The sequence below is a fragment of the Callithrix jacchus genome, chromosome 12, assembly GCF_049354715.1.
Source record: "Callithrix jacchus isolate 240 chromosome 12, calJac240_pri, whole genome shotgun sequence".
Taxonomy (NCBI): domain Eukaryota; kingdom Metazoa; phylum Chordata; class Mammalia; order Primates; family Cebidae; genus Callithrix; species Callithrix jacchus.
Window position 1 is genome coordinate 50,019,316 of NC_133513.1, and position 23,869 is coordinate 50,043,184.

Genomic DNA, 23,869 nt, shown 5'->3' on the forward strand with positions numbered 1-23,869 from the left:
GACCCTCAGAAGGGTATGAGATATGTATGTGCTGCTTCGAGGTGTTAAACTTTGGGGTGATGTATTATGCACCAAAATGTAACTCAATATGTATTATGAGTAATACATAATACTCAAAATGTAACTCAGTATGTATTATGCAGCAAGATGTGACTCAAGTTCATGTATACATTGAATATCATTTCAAGCCAAAACTGAAAGGAAATTGGGAAGCAGAGAGAGATTTGATAAAACGATTCCCAAGTTAACCAAAAGAATGAACAGGTGAGAAACAGCCTTGATAATATTAAAGAATGGTGAATTCTATACTGTGCCACTATTCAAATTTATAAAATTAAACATTTCAGTTCTGATACAAGAAAAGGTAGGTTGAACCAAAAAGAGCTCTCCTAGATCATTATTATATGATCAAAACGGCAGTTCAAAGTAGTGCAAACAGGATGAAAGCTCAGCAGTGAAGCTGGGACAATTTGCTAGATCCTCACCTGTGATCCTGCCAGCACACCCTTCAGCAGTCATGTCCTCTGGAGGTTCTGTGCCTATATTAGAATAATTACTGCAACATCCATCATCACACTGAAAAGTTCAGAATAACTGATGTATTAAATAAAAGGGGTTTAGACGGTAAACAAGAGCACATCCATAGGATAAAATGTAATACAGCCACTAGAATTGATGGTAAGCGGTGTATTGGCATACAGGGTGCTCGTGATGTGTTCAGTGGTAAGGGGGAAGGCAGGTTTAAAATCGTATGTGTCATATGATCCCAGTTTTACAAATCTGCATCAGGAAAAAGAATCATTTCACTTCCACTGCTTTCTAAGGAGAGTAAATAAGTTCTATTAAAAGGAAGAGCCCCTGATCTGGGCCACTAGCTAGGTTTGGAGATGAAGCTGTGGGGGCTGAGCTGAGCTCCTCCACATAATACACACCAGGAAATTGAGGTTTCTGAGCTGCAGAGACAACAGAGGAAGAAGAGGAGGAGGTGCCATACAACCCAAGGTTATGGCCCCAAATCTCATCAAAACTCGTGCTGTGAGATTTTTTTATTTTTTTTTAATGTGAATTGTATCTAATTCTGCCAGATAGAGGCAGGGCTCATCAGAGGTCCCTAAAGGACACAGGAGTTGGGGACACACAGGCTGCCAGGAGCATGAGTCCCTGGAAACTGGCAGAAATCATGGGGAAGGCTTGAGATTTTCCTTACCATGGGATTGGTGGCATATAAGTATCTCTAACAAACAGCAACACCCACGCTGACATTGTAAACAACTGTATACACACACACACACACACACACTTTATGATTACAACAGCAGAGCCCAGGCTGGCAGCCAACTGGACCTGTGTCACACAACTGCACCCAACTTGCCAGCCCAGAGCTCCCAGGGAAGTTCTCCCTCCCAGGACTCCCTTTCTTCCTCTGTGCCAGGGTAACCACTGGGGGTAACCAGCAGGGTGCGCCACAGGGCTTTGGTCCACATTAGACAGACAAGGTATGCATGAGCCAGCCAGCTGCAGAGCAGATGTGTAAGTTCTGACCCACTAACTGGGTGAGTCAAAGTGATACTGGCTGAGGGGAGTGGGCTATGGTAGCTGATTCTGTCTACCTAGTAAGCTTCTCCATACTCTAGGTTTAAAAGAAAAATCTTGGCCAGGTGTGGTGGCTCACACCTATAATCCTAGCACTTTGGGAGCCTGTGGCAGGTGGGAGGTCGTGGTTTGAGAACAGCCTGGCCAACATAGTGAAACTCTGTCTCTACTAAAAGCACAAAATTTGCCAGATGTGGTGGCGTGCACCTGTGGTCCCAGCTACTCAGGAGGCTGAGGCAGCAGAATGGCTTGAACCCAGAGGTGGAGGTTGCAGTGAGCCAGATGGGGCCACTGCACTCCAGCCTGGAGGACAGAGCGAGAATCTGTCTAAATAAAATAAAACAAAATAAAAAGTATTGAGTGCTGGACGGGCCTGTGACTCAGGTCTTGGGAATGAAATACAAGAGAGAAATACACTGATTTTCTATGATAGTTGTTAACTCGGGGCTGCTGGCACTCTTGTTTCCCTGCAGGGGAAAGGTCTGAGAGCCTCCGGCATGCAGAGAGAAGCAGAGATGCCGACAGGGAGGAAGCAGGCTGGCCGCGGTGAGTCTCCTTCCAGCCACCACAGCCCTGGTTCCTCTCAGTCTGTGACCCTCCCACATCCTTTCCATCTATGAGAGCCTGTAAACCCCCTTTTGCTTAAGCTTGTTCTAAAGTTTTAAACAATTGCCACCAGTATGTCCTGACCACCCCAGTGGCTTAAATGTTTCTCTACTTCTCTTGCCTAGGACGCTGCAGAGATTGGCAGGACAGGAGATTAAGGAAGTGAGGACCCTGGGCCACATCATCACTGAGGGCCCTTCCTGAGGTCTGCTTCCCACAGGAAGTCCTCCCCGGGCCCTGAATCCACCCTCCACCTCCTTGTTGGACGTCGGCTCCATTAGAGAGATGCATGGCTCCAGCCCCACTTGCTCTGCCTCCCTGTGGGAAGCTGCTGACAACGAAGGAAAGGTCAGTGAGTCCTGCTAATTAGAAAACTTTGTCCCATCCGATTTCCCCTGGAACAAGGTCACTTAGCACTCATGCAACAGATTGATTAAACCTCAGCCAGGACTGACTCTTTTTAACTCAGAGTGCAGGAGGGAATCTGTGAGGCACACCCCACATGGCAAACTGGCTCACACTGTGGACAACCTCCCACAAAGTGCCCCCGGGTCCCCTGGTACCTACTAAAGACCACAGAGCCTGCCAGCCCTGCCTCCTGCCTCACTCACTGCAGATGAGTCCATCCACAGCACAGGCCCTGCCCACTGAGCTTGAGACCACTCACACCCAGAGCAAGAAGAGGCAGAGTCCTTGCCCTGCAAGTGGCTGGGAACTTGAGTGAGCCAGACTCCCCAAGTCCAGGGGATCCTGGTGCGCCCAATTCCTGTTCCCTCCCCAGTGGAAACCTTTCCTCCATGCCTTCTTGTGGCAGCAAGCACTGTGTCAGGGGCTTTCTATTGTATCTTATTCAATTCTTAGAACAGTATTGTGAGGAAGGTCATTTTATTATCTCAAGTTCATATTTGAGGAAAGTGAAGCACAAGTTCACACAGATGCTAATGATGGATCCAGGACTTAAACCCAGGTGTCAGGGAACCCTGGCTAGGCCCTCCCCTCCCACCCCATCCCTCCTCCCCTCCACACCTCCCCACCTTCCAGGCTCTAATTGTCAGCTGGACACTCCTTCCAGGGTTACACTTCTACAGACCCAAGAGCTGCTGCTCACCCTACCCCTCCCCAGTGACCAAATCTGGAAGGCACTGAAGGAATTCGTGTGCTGTCTGTCCCTCAATCTGGACACAGAGAACACACCTATCTGGTCCCGTGGAGCCCACACCTCTGCCCAATGTGACAAGGAGCCCACCAACTCCAGGTTGCACTATGTAACAGAAAGAAGGTTGAGCAGAGGCTGTGAACCAGGCAAATCCAGCCACAGCAGACTGGGCCCTAAGTTCCCTATAAATAGAGATTTAGAAAGCCAGGAAATCCAGTGCCAAGGTTCACTTCCCTAAACCACGGGACCTGGGGCACAGACCACTGCCGTCTTCCCATATGTGGCCTCTCCTGTTTCTCCTACACACAGAGCTAGACCTTTGTGTCATTTCAGGTGGCTTGTGAGTTCTGACCTGCAGAATGTGAGCACAAGCAGGGTACTCGCCATCTAGTCCTAGTGCCCCAGATCCTCCCTCCCTGATCCTCACCTTTTCCCTAACCACCAGCTGACTAGAGATGATTCCAACAGCTACAGGAGGGTAGAGCCACAACGTGAAAGGAGCCTGGGTCCATGAAAGACTGCTGGAGCAGAGAATTCCCCACCCTAGCTCCCAGCAACTTAGTCTGGCAATTTCTTGGTCTGAGTCTGTTTCCTCTGATGTAAAATGGGAAAAAGGGTGTTTGTTCACTCCCCCACCCCCATCAGCCTGGCAGTTTTGTGCCCACAGCAGGTTTTCTATGAGGACTATGACACAAGCAAAAAATAAACATTTTTCAAAGGCACCCAAGTATATAGGTGGTGTTTGTTATAGTGGTAGTCTATTCTGGCTCTTCCGTAATCACCTGAGGGCTGGTTAAAACATTTTGTTAGGCTCCATCCCAGAGTTTCTGGTCCCACAGGCCTGAAGGAAGAGACAAAGAATTTGCATTTTATTTGATTGATTGATTGAGACTGAATTTCGCTCTTGTTGCCCAGGCTGGAGTGCAGTGGTGTGGTCTCAGCTCACTGCAACCTCTGACTCCTGGGTTCAAACAATTCTCCTGCCTCAGCCTCCCAAGTAGCTGGGATTACAGGCACCCACCACCATGCCTGGCTCATTTTTTGTATTTTCAGTAGAGACGGAGTTTCACCATGATGGCCAGGGTAGTCATGAACTCCTGACCTCAGGCGGTCTCCCAAAGTGCTGTTATTACAGGTGTGAGCCACCGAGCCTGGCCTGAATTTGCATTTTTAACAAGTGCTAGGGGTGACACTGCAGCTGCTGCTGGCCTGGGAAACCAGTGCCCTAGCACATAGCTGCAGTGTGGGAGTTACTATCCCATTTTGCTGAGGAAATGGTACCTAGTCCCTGGCCGTCATGGGCACTGTGCTGCCTTCCTGCTGTGCCTCGCCAGTGCCTGCCCACGTAGTTGCTCACTGATTGTGGCCTGCAAGTGAGTGTCATCAGAAGGAGGGAGAAGAGTTCCTAGAGTGGAAACCCTGGGCTGTAAGCCCGGCTCTGCCATCTCCCATCTGTCAAGCAGCAGGCAAGCTCGTTAGTCTGAGTCTTTTTCCTCTGATGTAAAATGGGAAAAAGGGTATTTGTTCACTCCTCCAACCCTATCAGCCTAGTAGCTCTGTACCCACAGTAGGTTTTCTATGAGGACCTGTCTGATGCCCTTGAGTGGCAGATACTTGGGACTGAAGGAGGACTTCTGGTCCTAGATGCTCCAGTCCTACGCCCTGACAGCCACAGTGAATACCCACCTGTCTCACCCCCTCCAAGGCAACTGACACCTTTCCTGGTACAAGCTTGCAGCGGGGAAAGGGGAGTTGTATGGGAAAAAAAAGACTAAGGCTACAATCACAAATTTTAAATGCACACCTTTGCCGGTTATGAAAATTGTGTGGCAAAGAGAAAGGAGTGGAGAGTTTACCAGCCAAGGGCTGGAGGACCCCAACACCCCAGTTTCTTAGAACATTCATTTCAGGTTCTCTTTTACACTACCAAATTCCTCCCACCCCATCCCCCGCCAACCACAGCTTCCAGGAATCACTGACATTCACAGATAAGGGAAGTAAACACAATTCAGAACAGTTATGTTGAAGAGAGATTCAAGCGCACATGTTACAAACAAGGCGAGTCCCAGGAATCATTCAGGAGAAAAAGGCAGAATGACACTGAAATCCATCCTGATGGTTATCCCAGGGAGTAAAACCTTCAAGATCTCCTTGTCAGATGAGACTTTTAGAATAGGTGACCTGACATTCTGTTGACTGAGAAGAGCTGATGTCATCCTCAGAGCCCAGGTGATACACACATTCCTGGATTTGGCCACAGGGTGGATGGTGGTACCCTCAGCTGAGATGGGAAGACGGGGCAGGGCAGTTCTATGTGTGGGTGGAATTGGGGGTTGAAGAGAAGCAAAGTTCAGCAGTTTTGAATGCGGCAACTGAGATGTCCGCGGGAGTGGATGGGGAGGCAGATCTAACAAGGGTTTGAGGACACTCAGGCTCTCTGGGTGACAGACATGGCCTCAGTGATCCATTTACCACAGAGGACAGTGAGTGGCCCCAGGCTGCCTCCCTCAGTGGCTGGCTCTTACCTAAGGCACCTGGCGGAAGCTCGGTCCCTCAGGTTTCACTTTTCACCATGAGATATTGGCTCCTTTAAATTTCTGCCCGGGTCCTATTTTAAAAGTGGCTCTGCTGAATGGACAAGAGGTGGAAGGAAATTTGGAATGAGCAAAAGAGATTCTGGTTGTCTTCAGTAGAAAACTATGCATTGGGCCTGGTGTGGTGGCTCACTCCTGTAATCCCGACACTGGGATGACAGGCAGGCGGATCACCTGAGGTCAGGAGTTTGAGACCATACTGGCCAACACGGTAAAACCTTTATCTTCTAAAAATACAATTAGCCAGCCGTGGTGGTATGCACCTGTGTAATCCCAGCTACTCAGGAGGCTGAGGCACGAGAATCACTGGAACCCAGGAGGCAGAGGTTGCAGTGAGCCAAGATTGCACCACTGCACTCCATCCAGCCTGGGCGATAAGAGTGAAACCGCATCTCAAAAGAAAAAAAAAATGAAAACTATGCATTGCTTAGGGCGCACCCTTCCAGTTATCTGATTCTAGACTTTCATTGCCTTTGAGCTATTTCAACAACTCTGTAAGTTGCAGAGTTAATGCAAAATATAATTCTTGTCTAAGGATATGCATATAATATATACGAATGAGATTCAATTGACCTTTCTCCTCCAAAAAAAAGAAAAGAAAAACCCAGCCAGTTTCAACATTCCTGTACTCCAAATAGATTTATGGTTCATTGTGATTTCTCTTTTGAACTGGCTGTTAATCTCAGCGGCACTCTCAATTCAGTTAAATAAAATCTTAGACATGTGTACATGTAATATTTATGAGTCATGTCTTTTTTTTAAAAAAAATTATCTTTAACAGTGGGCATGGGAAGGACCACGTCTCAGAGATGGAAAGGCTTGTCGTGGTCCACGCAGCACAAAGCCCATCCCCAGCCCTATCATCCCAAGGGTGTAGCCTGGGCTTGCAAACCTCCAAGGACAGGGTGCTCAGTCCCTCCTAGAGGCCACTTCACTTCGTCCCGTATTAGATCACAGCTATGACTTTAAAAACAAGAATGAGTACAAATCTAAAACTAGAAGAAAACACTATGGTCCTCCCAGACAGCTGAGTGCTTGGGCCTAAATCAGCATCTACACACACGATGTGCAACCCTGGGTGATGTGCACAGGCAGTGTGGCTGAAATGGCTGCAGGTGGAGTGAGGCTAGAGGAAAACACAAGCTCGTGGAGACACTCCACTGCCTCAGAACAAAACCCTGGCTTTTCCTGACCTTCCAGCAGTGTGACTGTGTGTATTTTCAAATATCAGGTTTTTCTCAGGGCACCAAGGCAAGCCAAGCAAGGCCCACACACGCTAGTCTCACACAGGTCCTATAGCCCTGGCCCCAGGTTCCCAGCCCTGCCAAGCTGTCCTCACAGAGATGGACACCCTTCCTCATGGGAGGCACGGAGGAGCACCCAGTCCCACTCAGACCTCAGGCAAGTCCCGGTACACCCCAGGGCCTCTGTTCTCCTTACATGTGGTACCAGATGGGGTCCACCAACTGTCCAAACATGATGTCCTGCCATCTTCAGAGCACATTAGCCCCAGCACTATGCTCACAATAATCCCTTCTCCCCATGGACCATCCCTCCTGGCTCCCAGGCCTCTGTGGCCTCCCCTGGCCCCTTGGCAGGTGATGGCCACTCTGCTCCTTCTGGGAGCTCCCTGGCAACTTCGGTTGTGTTGGTTTCTGGTAGGATCTGCACTTCAAGCAAGAAGCAACACCCTGCCTTGCCTCCCCACCTCTATGGCACAGAAAGTAAACAGACCTTGAACTCCAAATGCCTGCTGAGGCTTGCCGCAGACCTCGAAGCCTTGTTCCCAAAGGGACAGGGAAGTGGACTGTTTCATTTCAGTGTGGTTCAAAGCTTGAGCTGACATGTGACAGTCTTGCAGGGACTGGCAGCCACAGATAAAATCCCCCAGTCATTATGTCAGCAATTAATTCAGGAGATACATATTAGATAATCTGGATCTTTGTTAGATGCTTTACCCATCTCAACTCATTTAATCCTTAAAACAACCTCACGGGGGTAGGAAGTTTTGTCACCCCACACCCACACATACCAGCAATGGTCAGGCAGCACAGGCACACCCCAGCCCTGAGCACCTACTCATTCAAATGTGGGCCCACCTCCCCGGAGAACTACCCTAAAAACACCATAAGAAGTAATTCCAATAACAAAACACTGTACAGTTGTTGTTTCTATAAGCCCTCGTAAGAGCAAACCCCTGCACACAAATGTTCCACCCATCCACAAACGCGCGATGGGAATAGTTGGCAGCATCCCCAGTGTTCGTCCCGCTCCTGAAGGATGCCGCATTTCACAGCTGCATGGTTGCAGTGGGATGATGAACCATGAAGAGGAGGGTGTCCAGGGGTCCCTTCCCTTGCTGGCTTCACCACATCACCCCCAACAAGGGGAGGCTTGGGTTTGCCGGGATAGACTCCTTCCCTCCACCATAGGTGAAGGGGATGCTGTGGAAGGCAGAGCAGAGAGAAAAGGAAACAAGATCCTGTTGGCGTCACTGAGTCACTTGGATCAACCCAACCCTGAAACTCACCCCACCTTTGGACTTTCCAGTTTCAGGAGCCAAAACCTCCCCTCATTGTTTAGACCAGTTTGAATTGGGTTTTCTATTACCTGTGACTGTAAACGTACTCCTCTGGTACAAAGGCGAGGCCCATCTGCTCTTGGCACGCTCCTACAACCCATGGCGTGACCGTGAAAATGCACTGTGGATCAGTATATTAAGTAACATTTATAAACTGCTATGTAAAATGATTCCAGGTGTGTGATGACCTGAGTATGTGCATCGATGTTTTCAGGAAGGATTTCTAATAGTAGTTACCTCTGGGGAACAGAAGACATACTTTCACTTTTCATTTTACATTCTATGTTTCGATTTTTATTTAAGCATACTTCTTTAAGACTAGTTTAAAAGTTGTTTGAGGTGACAAAATTATGGTCCAAGGTGATAATTTATTCTGGTAGTTTTTTGTAATTTTATTTTTTGAGATGGAGTCTCCTATCACCCAGGCTGGAGTGCAGTGGTTTGATCTTTGCTCACTGCAACCTCCGCCTCCCAGGTTCCAGCGATTCTCCTGCCTCAGCCTCCCAAGCAGCTGGAACTACAGGCATGCACCATCATGCCCAGTTAATTTTTGTATTTTTAATAGAGCTGGGGTATCACCATGTTGGCTAGGCTGGTCTTGAATTCCTGGCCTCAAGGGATCCGCCTACCTTGGCCTGCAAAGTGCTGGGATTACAGGCATGAGCCACTGCACCTGGCCAGTTCTGATAGTTACTACCATGCACTGGAAGCCCCAGCAGGAATGTAAGATGCAGAGCACAAAAAGAAAGCTGAGTGAAGAAAGAACTGTTTCAGACCCTTGTAAGGAATACTCATGTCCTCCTTCCCAAAGCTGGGCTCACTGAAGTTGGCAATTTCATCAAAACAATATCCACTTATGTACCCTTAACTTTTTCTTCCAAAGTTACACAGTAGCCCTAATTCTACAATGCCCACTTCATGTTTTCCTGAGGCACCCTGGAGACGCCTAAAGCATCTCCATGAGAATGGAGAATGAACGTGCCTTTAATGCAGCCTTGAACATGAATGGCCAAGCCTTGCCAACTTGATAAGGAGCTAAAAAGGCTCTAAAGGTGTATCTAGATGAATGAGAACAGGGCTGCAGGTGGTCACCTGCCCTGGAAGGCCGAGCAGCATCCTACCAGGCACGACAGACACAAGCACAGGGAGGTGTCCCTACCAAGCTCCATCATGGGGGACAGGTTCCCATAGCCCCAAACACACAATCTAAAAACCCTCTGGTTCTGTGGACACCCCGTTGACCCTAGAGCTGGAAATGCCCACCCCTGAAAGTCATTCAGCACTCCACCACCCACCCCCACCCAGTACAGCTGAAAGCTTTGAACCAGTGGGCGACAGGCTGATGCACCTGATACCTGGGCAGAGACCTTCCCATAACAGCAGGATGCCTTAGGTGCCAGGACCACTGCAATCTCCCTCTTTCTCTGCAGTCTATATTCCTCTGAGACTGCTGGCTGAGAAACCAGCAGGTGGGATCCCTGAGACTGAGACCCTCTGTGCTCTGCTGGGACCAACACTGTAGCCATCTACACTCACATGCATGCCCATCACCTCCCCAGTGGCCGCTGCATGGAATCTCCTGGAGAAATTCTATGTTCCAGGAAGGTTCTGTATCCATCAGTTTTCATTGTTATTCATGGAGAAACTGAGTGCCAGGCTTCCTGTGGACCATGCAGATGGGTTTTTCTGCCCAGCCCACAGCCCTGCCCTGTGGGAAGTGGGATTCCCTGGAGGCCAGTAAGGACAGCTGCAGTGGAGTCCTGAGCAGACAGACGGGAGAGGTCAGAGAACTGGCAAGCCTGGGCCTCTGAAGCAGAGGACTTTCAGGAGGTGCGGTGTCCGGTGCTACAGAGGCCAAAGGAAGGTCTGGGTTGACAGCTGGGATAGGCAGCTTTCAGCTACATGCGGCGTGATGGGTGGTGGAAAGGAGGGGCACAAGCAACCCAGATAAGAAGCTGCCTGGGAAAGAAAAGGAGGCAGCCACAGGGCCACAGCAAGTTTTTAGGGTGGGGAAAGGCAGGCTAGTGACAGGAATAGGGGACGGGAAAAATAACAAGATCCTGAAAGGGGGTGGACCGGGATCGGGGAGGGGGTACAGGAAGGACCCCAAGACTTTAAAGTGAGTATGTGCATGGTGGGGTGAGGAGAGGGTACAGATGCCACAGCAGGCCTCCAACCAGGGAAGGTGGGGATTCAGGGCAGGCCAGTGCTGGGTGGGGAGCGCACAGGAGGCCTTCCCTGTGCCTCTGTGCGGACAGCCCATGCTGGGTGGAGACTGCCACATGCCCAGCTCTCATCCTTGCTTTCTTTCCATTCCTCATCCAATTATTCATGACATGGCTGAAAATGGCCAAAGACAAACCCAACTCTACAGAAGTCACACTTACACTTCATCCTGAACTAGGTCTACAGAAACAGAAGGGTCAGGCCTGCAGGAGCCTTCCAGGAGGTTTTAGCGCCAATGCACTAGCAGGCAGGGTCTGCGGCCACCCACATCCCCGTGGGAGGCTGGGCCAGAGGCACCTAGTGAAGAGGGCACTGTCACCAACCCCCTTCGCAGACAGGCCAGCATGCCCAGGACACACACAGCTCATGCGGTGGCAGTGCCCAGATTTCAACTCTGTGTCGCAATTTGACTCGGCATCCCCAAGCTCTTTTGCTTGGATCAATAAATAGTATCACCCAGGGTAGACAGAAATAGCCTAAAATAATGTTTCCTCTAGACCTACGGAGTTGAAGTTTCTCCAGCTCACACAGCTGGGGACAGACCACAAGCCAAGTTGTGCTGGCTGCAGCCTGCACACAAGGGATAACTGAAAGTGCTGCTGTACAGCATCTTAAAAAAAAAAAAATCACTCAATAAAATGTAAGTCAGATTGTGCTATTGACAAACCGCCTTTACTATTTACCCTTCTGTAAGGTCTACATACCCTCTCCCTTGGATCCTCTGGCAGCTGCGTTCACCACTGAGATGCATAGCAGCATCTTAATAATGACCCCAAACAAAAACGACCAAAACAACAGCATTAATATAAAGATATATTCCATAAAAGAGTTTGGCAGTCAAAGAGAAGCATCACACTTCCTAAAAACACAAGCATTCTTCTTCTCCTAGTCTACAGAAGATTGCAAAAAAAAAGAAAAGAAAAAAAAAAAAAGATGACGACATCATCATCAACAGCCACTGGTAAACACCACACCAGAATGTACACTCCAGCAAGTAACTGAAGGTTGCACTCAATCCCTGAACGACGGGGAGAGAAGTGGTATGAGTTATGGCAAAGCGTTAGAAAGCAGCCCAGCTGGACAAATGTCCCAGCTATCCCCAGGGGAGTTACTCAATATTTAAGAAGACTTCATCTCCAAGAGCAGACCCCAGAACAGCCCTAACAGGAAGAGTGGACCACTCACCACTGATATCCTATGGGGGGGCGGGCACCACTTAAGTCAGAAACAAAACGCCAGAGCTTCTGAGCAGCTGCAGCCTGGGGTCATGGCTTGGCCCTGGGCCTGGTTGCAGAACGGCTGTCCGGAGAGAGCCAAATGGCAAGCCGGCCAGCCTGGGTACGCAGCCGAAAGAGGAACCCTGGCCAACAGTTTCGGGCTGGCCACTTTGGAATAAGCCTCCCAGGGCTTGCAGTGCGGAGGTTCAGGATTCAAGTTCTGGCTGACAATTTCAGTAGCACCAAGGACAGAAGACAGTGAGGCCACACTGGGGAGTGGGCGAGTGCTTGTATGTGGGATGCATGGAGGGAGGCTGCAGTATATGGAACAGAAGGAGAGGCTGTTATGGGCTGGTTCTTAAGACATTCAAAGGGACTCAAAGGGTCGGCTCCAGCCATGGACACCATGTAAGGCTGCTCAAAGAAGAATGCTGGAGGAGAGGAAGAGGAAGTGAAATGGTGTGAGAACATTCTTACCCCTATAAATAAACTATTTACACACTTTAAGAAAAGGAGAGCCGGCTCTCAGTGAAGAACCATGTCCACTGTCCCACCAGCGCCATCAGGGCTTAATGCTGTCAAGACCAGAGGCAGTTCTGGCGTGGGGAGAACAGCTGGCAGACACGGGGGGGCAGTGGACAAGGCACTCCCGTGGCTCCAGTCCACGCACTGGCTCAGGCTTACTTCACTTGAACATGGCTGAGGATCCTGCAAACAACCCCTGATGTGTGCATGCCCCCGCAGACCACAATGGCACTCAGAGACCCAGCGGGGCCCTGTCTGCCTCCCCAGTTACAGGCAGGTCCCTGTGCTGCTTGGCTTGATGGAGAGAAATGCCCTGTCCATGTCTTTGGGTCCCTCTACCCATGGCCCACCCACAGACGTGGATGACCCAAAGCAGATGTTTGGACGCCAGTGGAAAGGGGGCCAGAGTGTCCTGAAGACGTATTTGAGCTGCAGGGGGACTGAGTCAAGCCCTCCTGGCAGCCACAGGAGCCCTCTCTGTCCTTCAGAGTCACCACTCCCACATAGCCACATTCTGTCCCTGGGTAAACCCCAGCAGGGATGCAATCACAAGTTTGGGCAGGTAACAAGGGGACCCCTTGGTCTTCAGCACCAGCAAGCAGAAACAGAGAGGTCATGTCACGCTGATGCTAAAGGTGGGGTGCTGGCTCCAGGGGTGTCGGCTCCTCTCCCTTAGGGCGTAGGGCTGACGGCAAAGAAAGGCTCTGGCCTCCCAGCGTGGCTCAGCTCGGCTCCCTCAACTCCACTCTTCAGAAGTGATGGCCGGCCTTCACCGCCTCGATGTCTGATATCAGGGTCCTCGCCAGGAAGATGCCAAATATCTGAAACCAACACCAGCAGAGTCAGCAGCCATCGCTGGGGCCCAAAGGCAGAGGGCAGGGAGTGGAGGGTGCTGCTGGGGGCTCCCACTGCACGCCTCTCCTCGCCCCACCACTGCAACTGAGGGTAAAGAGACGGTACCACAAGCAAGCAGCACAGCACAGCTGCCCCTCCCGCCAAAAGGGGATCCTGGGGTCTAGTTTGTTACATCCCCAGAGCCTATAAGAGGCAAACCACAGGCACCACAAGCAAAACAGTCACTCTGCCCTGCCTCCAACATGATTAAGTGCGTCACACACCATGGGGCAGGACACGCCTGTCCCTGGGTTAAACCAAAAATAACAGGGTCACCCTGACTGGTTCTGATTCCCAAAATAATACAGCTTAAATGTTTCCCATAAACATCTATTCCATAATAAAACCAAGGCCATCCCCAATTTTGGCTGTGCCAATTTCTGAAGATCCATCCCACCCTTGGTGAGCAGGGAGTGGGGAGTGAGAGGAGATGTTCTTTTAACGTGAACAGACGAACATGAACTTGGTGACCTCTGGAAATGGCTTTTTTCCCCTTTAAATTTTTGTGTGATTCTAATTTAACTAGTCAGTCCTTCTGAAGTCTGATTCTTCCCTTGCCCATTTTGCAAATAACTTGTTTCTTTCCTTTTCCAGTTGGTTTTCCTCTTAGTCTTTCTTGAAGGAAGAAGGTATGTGTGGGTGGCTGGTGGCCCTGGGTCCACCTCAGTCACCCTCTTCAAGGCAAGGACAGAGACAAACATTTTCTACATGGTGTATTTTCCACACAAGAACTGCATGAGTGGACCCAAAAGCTGCAGCTTCTTAATACAAGCCTTGAACAGCAGTGGAAAGACTCCTGGTTTCTCTGATCACTGCTCAACTTTCTCTGCCAGTTCTTCTCCTGGCCATCACCAACCAGCCCAGTCACCCCAGGTCTCACTGCCTGCTTGGCCACCAACATTCTCCCATGTGTGAAACCTGGTTCAAATGAACAAGCACAGCCTGGGAGGGCAAAGGATGCCATAAACGGCAGCAAGCCTCAGAGGATGTCTCATGGACAGGGAAGATGCCTGACAGCTCCAGCCCAAGAGCCAGAGACAGGAGGAGAGGTCCTGGGGCGAGTGCAAACATGAGCCTCAGGCCACCCTCAGGCCCCAGCTGACCAAGAGTTTTGCCTCCCTGTCTGCAGTGCTTGATGGCCTACCCCAAGCACACTCCTCACCCACCTTCACACAGGCAGTGACCCTTCTGCAGCCCATCAGGCCCTCAGGAGAGAGCAACCAACAGGATCTGTGCAGGGCCACAAGCCTCTCCCAGCCTGCCCCTGCCCAGAGGGGTCCCCTGTAGGTAGCATTTATGAAAGCCAGCATTCTCCTCCCCAATATGCTCATACACATACACTCTCAGCCTTGGACATCCAATGGAATCCCTTTTTTCCTTCTGGAAGGTTCCTTAATACCACACCCATGTACTCTATATTAAGGGCCCAATCTTCTCAAATGAAAAAAAGCTGCCTGCCAATCCTACAGGCTCCTAGGACACACCTGCAGCAGCGAGATGGCAATGAAGATGCCGGCCACAATGTAAATGTTCCGCGGGAGCCAGCTCTCCAGCGCCTGGATGCAGCCCTTCGTGAAGATGGACTCGTCCCATTTGCTCTTCAGCTGCAGAAAAACATCACAGGGGCCTGAGCCTTTGGCAAGCACGATATTCCCACCCCGGTCCCCTAGACAGCCCTGGCAGGGAGCAGGGCAAAGCAGGGTGGGAACGAGGGATCCTAAAGGCAGGCACAGAGGACTCTCCAGGAGACACTATCCAGCTCGTCTCAGCCTCTGCCCTTGCTGGACACCTTGTGATCATACCACCTGTCTGACCAAAGGCTCCCTGGCTGTTTCCCTTCAGGTCTCCAGAGATTTAAAGACCAACTTTCTCAAGATACCTTTCCCCAACATCCACATCTGGAGAAAGAGAGGGGGCTTGAAGGCTTGGAGGAAGATGTGTCTTTAAAGGGAAACCTAAAAAAGGGGGTCCAGAGTTTCCTGAGAAGGGAGGGAAGGAAGGTGACTTCTTGGAGTAGACATCCCACTGGTAAGCTCAGCTCCAGGCAATAGAGCCAGCAGGCAACTCACCAGCTGACCAGCTCCCTCCAGTGCCAAACCCAGTGGGGCATCAGTAACCGCCCAGCACACACCCAGCCCTGCCCACCCCACTCACAGTGATTGGCCCCAGCCCCCTGACCTATCAACCTCCTCCATGGCAACACGATGGTCCATTAATTCACTTTAGAGGTGTTAGGGGCTAAAAATCGTGTCCTCAAAATTCATATGCTGAAGTCCTAACCCCCAAGACCTCAGAACATAATTGTATTTGGAGACAGGCTTTTACAGAGGTAATTAAGCTAAAATGAAGCCATCAGGGTGGCCCCTAATCCATTATGGCAAGCATCCTGTTAAGAAGAGGAGATCAGGATACAGACATGCACAGAGGGGAGCCACGTGAGGACACAGGAGACAGCCACCGGCAGCAAGGAGAGAGGCCTGGGACAGACCTTTTTGTCACAGCCCTCTGAAGACACCCACCCCACCAGCACCTTGATCTTGGACTTCTAGCCTCCAAATTGTGAGAAAATAAATGTCTGCTGTGACCTAAATTTCCATCTGTGGTATGTTGACAGCAGCCTTAGCAAATTAATATAAGTGGCAAAAAAATTCATATCTGTATCAACACTGACGTTGATACAGGTTCTTGTCTTAGTCCATTGAGCCAACTATAACAAAATACTATAGATTAGGTGGCTTATAAACAACAGAAATTTCTTTCTCACAGTCCTGGGGGCTGGGAAGTTCAAGATCAGAGCACTGGTAAATTTGGAGTCTGATGAGGGCACACTTTCTGGTTCATGGACGGCAGCCTCTCACTGTGTCTTCACATAGTGAAGTGACAAATAAACTCTCTGAGCCTCTTTTATAAGGGCACTCATCCCACTCATAAGGACTCTGTCCTCCTGACCTAACCCCTCCCAAAGGCCTTACCTCTTTATACCAAACCCACACTGGGGTTTAAGTTCCAACACATAAATTTTGGGGAGAGGCAAACATTCAGCTTAGAGCAGCTTCTCCCTGTGAAATGCAGGTCCCTAAAGGAGGACAGTTCCCCAAGCTGTAGGGACACATCCCTCATATCCACGGCGAACAGGAGGGGTCTCTGCAGATACCTCAAGATTCCTCCCTTTTAGAATAGCAGTCATTCATATCACCAAAGACCACCAAAACAAGGACTGGAGTGCATCCAAGAGTGCACTCCCTACAGCCTAAAGGAAGTCCCAGAGGACAGGGCCTCGCCCCTGCCCCAGGCCTGCCTCCCTCCTTGTCACCACTGCCTCCACATGGAGGCCAAAGCAAGGCATATATGCTCCTGCAGCTGTCCCCTTAACAAGAGACACCTTCTGGGACTCAAGGAGCCTTCTAAAAATTCGGTCTTTGTCCCTCAAAACTTCATCCCACCTCTTCAAATGCAGCAAATCCCAGGTGTTGGGACTGCAGCTCACAAAGCTTAGAATCACTATTACTGCTCCCAGGAGTCCTGCTGCCAACCCAGGAAGCAGTGTGTGTGTGTGTGTGTGTGTGTGTGTCTGTGTGTGTCACTATGCCCGTGCTCAGCTTAGGTGGCATCAGGAGCTTCACTGCCCCTAGTTCTCCCACTTCAATTTGCACTTGCACTACATCAGGATGTTGAACCATAGGGAATAAAACTTAAAGAATTCTTAAAGTTGTATACTCTGGAGTGCTCACCTGAATCCTAACATCATATCCACACTGTGTGTTCACAACTTTTTGCTGCAAGAAAAGCAGAAAAATTAGTTACTTTTGGTGTCTCAAGAAGCTGGTGGTAAGAAGCTCTAGAAGAGTCACAACCAAACACTAGCAAACAATTGTGCAAATTCCATTACAGATCATGTCCTTCAATCACACTAGCAACTAATCCTTCGGGCCAGGACAGGGTGGCAACCTTTCTCTGTGAAGGGCTAGAGAGTGACTATTTCAGACACAAACTCAACTCTGCTTTTGTTGCATGACAGCAAGCACTGACAATATAAAACAAGCAGGAATGGCTGTATTTCAAGAAAACTTTATGGATACTGAAACTTGAATTTCATATAATATTCATGTACCACAAATAATCCTTCTTCTGATTTATTTCCAACCATTTAAAAACACCTGAAAGCATTCTTAGCTCACAGGTCATGGAAAAATAGCAGGCCAGATTTGGCCTGGGCGGGGGGGCCACAGTTTGCTAGGAGGTAGGACCTATATTTGGAGGTAAGAACTATACGTGCTAAAAGTAACACTTATGAGACTGGTACGTTTCACAGTCACAGTGGAGACCTCAGAAGATCTGTGCAGCTTCAGCATATCTGAGCCCCTCCTGGGCTGCAGAACTTGCCTATATAAGAGTGGTGATGCTCTGCCCTTTAAGAGCCCGTAACCCAGTACCTGGCTTTACGGAACTGTACCGAGAGCTGGTAACAGGCCCAGTTCTGCTCAGGCTCAGTTCAGGCAAAATTCAGAGCTCCTTCACAGGTCACCCCAAGAGCCCAGCTTCTGGAACCCAAGAACGCTGGCCTTGGATTAGGAATGAAAATAGGTAAAGAAAGGACAGGACAGGTGCAGGGGCCCACACCTGTAATCCCAGCACTTTGGGAGGCTGAGATGGGCAGATCACTTTGCACCCAGGAGCGCAAGACCAGCCTGGGCAACATGGTGAAACCCCATCTACAAAAAATACAAAAGTTATACAGGTGTGGTGGCTCAAGCCTGTGGTCCCAGCTACTCGGGAGGCTGAGGCTGGAGAACTGCTTGAGCCCGGGGCAGCAGTGGTTGCACAATGAGCTGAGATCGCACCACTGTACTCCAGCCTAAGCAACAGAGTGAGCCCCTGTCTCCAAAAAAAAAAAAAACAGAAAACAACTAGGCGGGTGTGGTGGTGTACATCTGTAATCCCAGCTACTCGGGAGGCTGAGGCCAGAGAATTGCTTGAGCCCAGGGAAGCAGTAGTTATACAGAGAGCTGAGATCACGCCACTGTACTCCAGCCTAAGCGACAGAATTGAGACCTTGTCTCAAAGAAAAAAAAAAAATCCCACAAAAAAACCAAAAACAGAAAATAATTAGCTGGGTGTGGTGACATGCATCTGTAATCCCAGCTACCCTGGAGGCTGAGGCAGGAGAATCATTTGAACCTGGGAGGCGGAGGTTGCAGTAAGCCGAGATCGCTTCACTGCGATCCAGCCTGGGTGATACAGCAAGACCCTGTCACGAAAAAAAAAAAAAAAAAAAGAATTCTCCACTACTGCTCCCCAGTTAATGATGTGTGCCCACAGCTACTGTGTGCTGTTGAGTTCTAGGCATTTGCTCCAGAAAAAGAACAGTGAAGATGGCTAAGCAGGCCTTATTTCCTCATAGCTCTTGGCCAGCTACCCCGAGTGAGAGCCCTCCAGGTAGGAATAATACTGTTTTTCTCCTGCCTCACCCAGAACACCAAGGCCAAGGTGGGTCACACAAGCATTGTTCCTAGAACAGACAAGTACTGGATTTCTGAGCTGCAGCAGCCCTGAGGAGGGCATGGAGAGAGTACACCTACTCCTCCAACCTGCTTGAGAGAATATCCCAGAGCACAAGAGTCAGGAAAGCTGTGGGCTTCAAGAAGGGCCAGCCCAAGTCAACTCACCGCAGGATCCGGTACGCAGCAGGAGAAGGGAACCCCACACTTCTCTCGGCTGTAGCTGGCGCCACTGCAGTTGAAGTAGACATTAAGGTCCCAGTCTTCAGGGCCATACGCGCCACAGCACTGGTTCTGCAACCACAGAAGCCAGAACTGTCAAAGTCTCCAAGACAGGCCCATGGCTGCCCAGCACAGGGCAGCATTCTTGGTGAGGTCAAGCTAAGTCTGCTGGCATCTACCATTCAGAGAAATCAAGGCCCACTCAGCTACCTCCCATGTGCAAAGATGCTAAGCTGGCAACCCAGGCAGCCCTTTGAGAAGAAAATAGCTGGGTGTGGTAGCTCAGGCCTGTAATCTCAGCCACTCAGGAGGTGGCGGGATGATTTGATCCCAGAAGCTGGAAACAAGTCTGGGCAACACAACAAGACACCCCTACCCCCAATCAGAAACAAAGGAAAGAAAACAGAGAGAGAAAAAAGGAGAAAGAGAAAGCAAGAGGGAGGAAGGGAGGGGTGGGAGGGAGTGGCGGGGGGGGGAGAGAGAGAGAGAAGAGAGAGAGAGAAAGAAAGAAAAGAAAAGAAAAGAAAGAGAGAGAGAAAGGAAGAAGAAAAAGGAAGGGAGGAAGGAAGGGGAGGGGGATGAGAGGAGGGTAAGAGAACCTGCCCTTTTGATGTGTTAAAGAAAATAATAAAAACAAATAAATAAAAACAAAATGGAAATGGAAGTGAAGGTATCTCTGGGCCCACGGTGCCTTCTCAATCTAACGCAACATGGCTGGCTCAGTGGAGCTCCCTGGCCCCACTGCTGGGCACAACAAACCCAGCTCTCGCCCTCCTCAGCAGGGAGCTTGCCCTTCTTCCCAGTTTCCTCAAAGGAGACTCCTCCTTCCAGTCTTCTCAAAGGAGAGGAGAGTGGCCTCCTCTCCCTGCAGGCCCACTCGGCACCTTGGCCTGGTCCTCTTCTCACCACAAGAGAACACCTCCTAGTGTGCAGTGTTCTTCCTCCCTAAGAAACTCACAAGTGAATTCCCCTTTTCACCTTTTTACAAAAAACAGCTGGCCGGGCATGGTGGCTCATGCCTGTAATCCCAGCACTTTGGGAGGCTGAGGCAGGCCAATCACAAGGTCAGGAGTTCAAGACCACCCTAACCAACATGGCAAAACCCTGTCTCTCCTAAAAATAAAAAAACTAGCCAGGCATGGTGGCACATGCCTGTAATCCCAGCTACTCAGGAAGCTGGGGCAGGAGAATCCTTGAACTTGGAAGATGGAGGTTGCAGTGAGCCGAGATCGCACCACTGCACTCCAGCCTGGGCGACAGAGCAAGACTTAGCCACAAAAAAAAAAAAAGAAAGAAAAAGAAAAATGACAACAGTGATTTCTGGTTTTTTATTTTGTTTACCTCTCAGGTAAATCATCTCCCCCCACACCTCTACTGTTCCACTTGCTTTAGTGATTACCTGAAATTTCACCCCAAGGAAGCTCTGTAATTTACTGAATCCCTCCTCTGGGAAGTTTCATTTTTAAAAGAAAAAGAAGTCAGTGGAGAAAACTACTATGTCTTTAAGACAGTGCAGGTCCGAACCACAACCTAAGCAGGCTGAGACCAGCAAGCCAAGGCTATGTGAAATGAAGAGGACGATGGCACTGAACAGAAAAGAAAGGAGAGGCATCCAAACAGGGCTGGGATTTGGTGACTTTCACAGACTAACACACATTAGTAATAACAATACAGGCAGAATCTTTAGTCCCATAGATGGGTTTTGCTGGATCCCGTAACACATGAAATCAAGGTGAACAAATTTTGGTTAATAATGAGAGTGAATCATAGATTTTTAATGCTTTCTAAGTTATTTTCTTCTCCAAACCAAAGTGTTCCATATGAAAAGTTCGTAAAGAAGCTGGGCTTTCTGGCAGCACAAAGATCAAACAAGAGCCTTGCACTGCACAGGCTGACGTGGCCAGGGAGGGGGTTCCTCCCTGGGGGGCTGGGACAGCTATGGTCCAAGCCTCCAGGTGCAGCCACACATGAGAAGAATAAGGGGGATGGGGACCAGATGGAGCAAAGCCACAGCCTGGGACTGCTTAGATAAAACCCTGGGGACATATTCCAGGGAGGTCACATTCCACTAGATCTGACAAAGCTTCCTCCAGGCAGCCCTGCCTTCTCAAACAGGAAGGGGAAAAGGTCCCAGGGAGGAAGAGGGCAGGAATAGCCTCAGACGGTGAGTCACAAGCCTAGGCGAAGGAGTTATGCCTCACGGTATGCAGCGCCTAAGGAGGACAGCAGCCCAAGTGGCTATTGGGCAGGACTGAAAAGATCTAGGTCCCAAAGAGGAGGGCAGACATGTTGGGGTGGGTGGCCTTGCTGGACTTGCCTGCCCAATCCCAATGGGAAAGGGTTGGCCTGCTGGACAACCGCAAGCCGGCAAAGTGGAACAAACCAGAGGCAAGGTGGCCTGTTCCATGGCCTCCCTGCTGTCTGCCAAACTGCAGGCAGAAAATCCACAGAGGAGAGAAGGCCTGGTGCCCCTGCTAGCCTCAGCTCCGGGCACATAGCAGGCCACAGGGAGGCGTATGCTCTATCAGAGGCCCACTGGGAGGTGCTTACAGCTTTCTGAAGGGAGTCGATGAGGTTCTGCAGGTCGATGTCATCCCGGTAGGACTTGATGTTGCTCTCGAAGAACTCCCGGAACCGGTCCCTCACCCAGTCCTGGAATAGGAAGGCCAGAACAGCCACAGCCAGCTCCAGGAAGAAGATGAGCACGATGGTGCCACAGAACTGTAGGGGATGGGGACGGGAGCAGTAGTCACCACCCCATCAACCTGGCCCCCCCACCACATATAACCCCACCTGACCCAGAACCACTGTAGCAGAGCACGGGCTCTGCACCTGAGTCTCACATCGGAGTCCTGAGAATCCCACATGGTTAGCTGGGTGGCTCTAGGCAACTTTGCTTCATCTGTAAAGAGGGGCTATTTGTCCCTACCCACATCACTACACTGCTGGTAACAGTCAAATGACTGAAAAAATGTGAAAAAGCTTCAGGCCAATGTGTCAATTGTTTCCTATGAAGCAGCCCTCCTCCCTGGACAAGGAGGATACCCTATTACAGGGTGGCTGTCTACCTGGATCCCCCAGAGTGGCATCCTGGGGTGTCGGCTCCTTTAGCACAGATTCTGTGCCCCAGAAACTATGTGACAACTCCTTCCCCTCACACAACCATCGAGTACGTAGGTATCTGTCACCTCACTTTAGGGATGAGAAAACTATGACTATGTCACTAGGTACATAGCTTGCCTGAGGTCACATAGTTCAGGCAGGCCATATGAGTTCCCTGGCAGAGCTCTTTACAATTCTGGAAGTGCCAGCCAGTGTTATCTGTACCAACTCTGCATGAAAGTATATGATCGTCAGCTTCATAAAGACCCCTCCAGAAGCTCGGCTGCCCTAGGCCACTAGCAGTGGTGGCATTCTACAAGGGCCCAGTGCTGCCACAGGTCCACATCCCATCAGGGCAGACTCCTAGCCTGCAGTCTGTGCTCTCACAGCCATTATCATTGGTCATACAACACACTAAGCAGTTTTGCCATAACCGGCAAATCTGGAGTAATCTTTCAAAGCAAGAAAAAGGAAACACACATACACACAGACACGCACACAAGGCCTGGCAAAATGTAATCTCTGTTCACAGAAAAGCAACATGCTAAACATCAAAGAAAAAAATGGGAAAAAACCCCATAGCTTTGCTTTAAAATTCAGACCACGAAAGAGAACTCTTGATCTAATCAAATCAACAAACAATACTGCAAAATATGATAATGGGTTTCCCCCACCAGGTGTTATTTAACTGGATACAACTAAAAATGAATTTATATCTAAATATAAAACTAAACTCTTAGTAATCTGCAGTTCTGCCAGGAAATTTGGGATTCTGCCTTGTACATCCAACAGACTCACACATCCTTAGAGGAGGGAAATGATTTTTTAAGGTTATTTACAACATCTTTTGATCTTAGGAAGGGCAAAGGAGAGTAGCAGACAAACAATTCTTTTAGAGCTTCTGAAGGAAGATAAAACGCAAAGGAGCAGGGAGTAGAGCTGGCCTACAGGCAGTTGACTCCTCCCACCAAGGGCTAAAACCCAGAGGATACCTAATTCTCCTGGGGTGAGGAACCAGCTTCTCTAGACAGCAGGGTACAAAAGGGCTGCCTCCTGCTCCCTGCGGGGCCTGGGGGAGGCTTCTAAGAGTTGCCCCCTGCTCTGGCCAGGTAACATATAATCCTGCCCAGCAGAACCTGTGCCCCCCTCCATCCTATCCCACTCTTGTCTCTGTGGCCACTCACAAAGTTGAGCAGGCAGATATTCTCCCGCAGAGCCCCCACGCAGCCGGCAAACCCCAGGGTGAACATCACCACGCCCACCATCAGGACCAGCACCACGGGGTCGATTCCATGCATCCGGGTCACTTTGGTGAGGTCGGACAGCACACCCTGAAAGAGACAGAGAAAGCAGGGCAGCATCGGCCGGGAAAGGGAATCGAGGATGCCACCCTGGGGGGTGCAGGTGGAACGGAAAACAGGGACTTGCCTTCCCAGGCTCAGTCCTCTTGTTAACAGCCAGGCCAGAGTCTCATGCCCTCAGGGACCCCTCTGACCAGCAGATTCTTGTGCATCTCAGGTCCCAGAAAGTATTCGTGGCCTCCACCTAGGCTGTGAGTTCCTCCCAGGCAGCCACCAGGCTTCTTCCATAGCCTGCAGGGTGCCTATTCCAGGCCTGGAGGGAAACAGCCCTGTGGCCTGCGGTCAAACTGGTCA

The 23,869-nt window shown here is 50.0% G+C and overlaps 1 protein-coding gene and 2 long non-coding RNA genes across 19 annotated transcripts in view; 1 reads left to right on the plus strand and 2 right to left on the minus strand.

Annotated features, from left to right (window-relative positions):
• The first annotated feature begins 2,004 nt into the window (after window positions 1-2,004).
• On the plus strand, window positions 2,005-4,075 carry LOC144578655 (uncharacterized). Its single transcript, XR_013524868.1, has 2 exons — window positions 2,005-2,139; window positions 2,325-4,075. It is a non-coding gene; the product is annotated as an uncharacterized LOC144578655 (long non-coding RNA).
• A 3,815-nt stretch (window positions 4,076-7,890) lies between these two features.
• LOC144578656 (uncharacterized) lies at window positions 7,891-8,676 on the minus strand. Its single transcript, XR_013524869.1, has 2 exons — window positions 8,560-8,676; window positions 7,891-8,393 (listed from the first exon to the last, which is right to left on the minus strand). It is a non-coding gene; the product is annotated as an uncharacterized LOC144578656 (long non-coding RNA).
• A 125-nt stretch (window positions 8,677-8,801) lies between these two features.
• TSPAN14 (tetraspanin 14) overlaps window positions 8,802-23,869 on the minus strand; it is a 66,324-nt gene continuing 51,256 nt past the window's right edge. For all 17 annotated transcript variants that reach the window (XM_078345444.1, XM_078345451.1, XM_078345448.1 and 14 more), the window contains 6 exons: window positions 23,399-23,545; window positions 21,663-21,833; window positions 19,059-19,184; window positions 17,124-17,168; window positions 14,877-14,996; window positions 8,802-13,319 (listed from right to left, as the gene is read on the minus strand). In XM_078345444.1, the coding sequence (XP_078201570.1) occupies window positions 13,248-13,319; window positions 14,877-14,996; window positions 17,124-17,168; window positions 19,059-19,184; window positions 21,663-21,833; window positions 23,399-23,545 (681 nt within the window). In that variant the 3' untranslated portion in view covers window positions 8,802-13,247. The remainder of the gene's footprint in view (window positions 13,320-14,876; window positions 14,997-17,123; window positions 17,169-19,058; window positions 19,185-21,662; window positions 21,834-23,398; window positions 23,546-23,869) is intronic.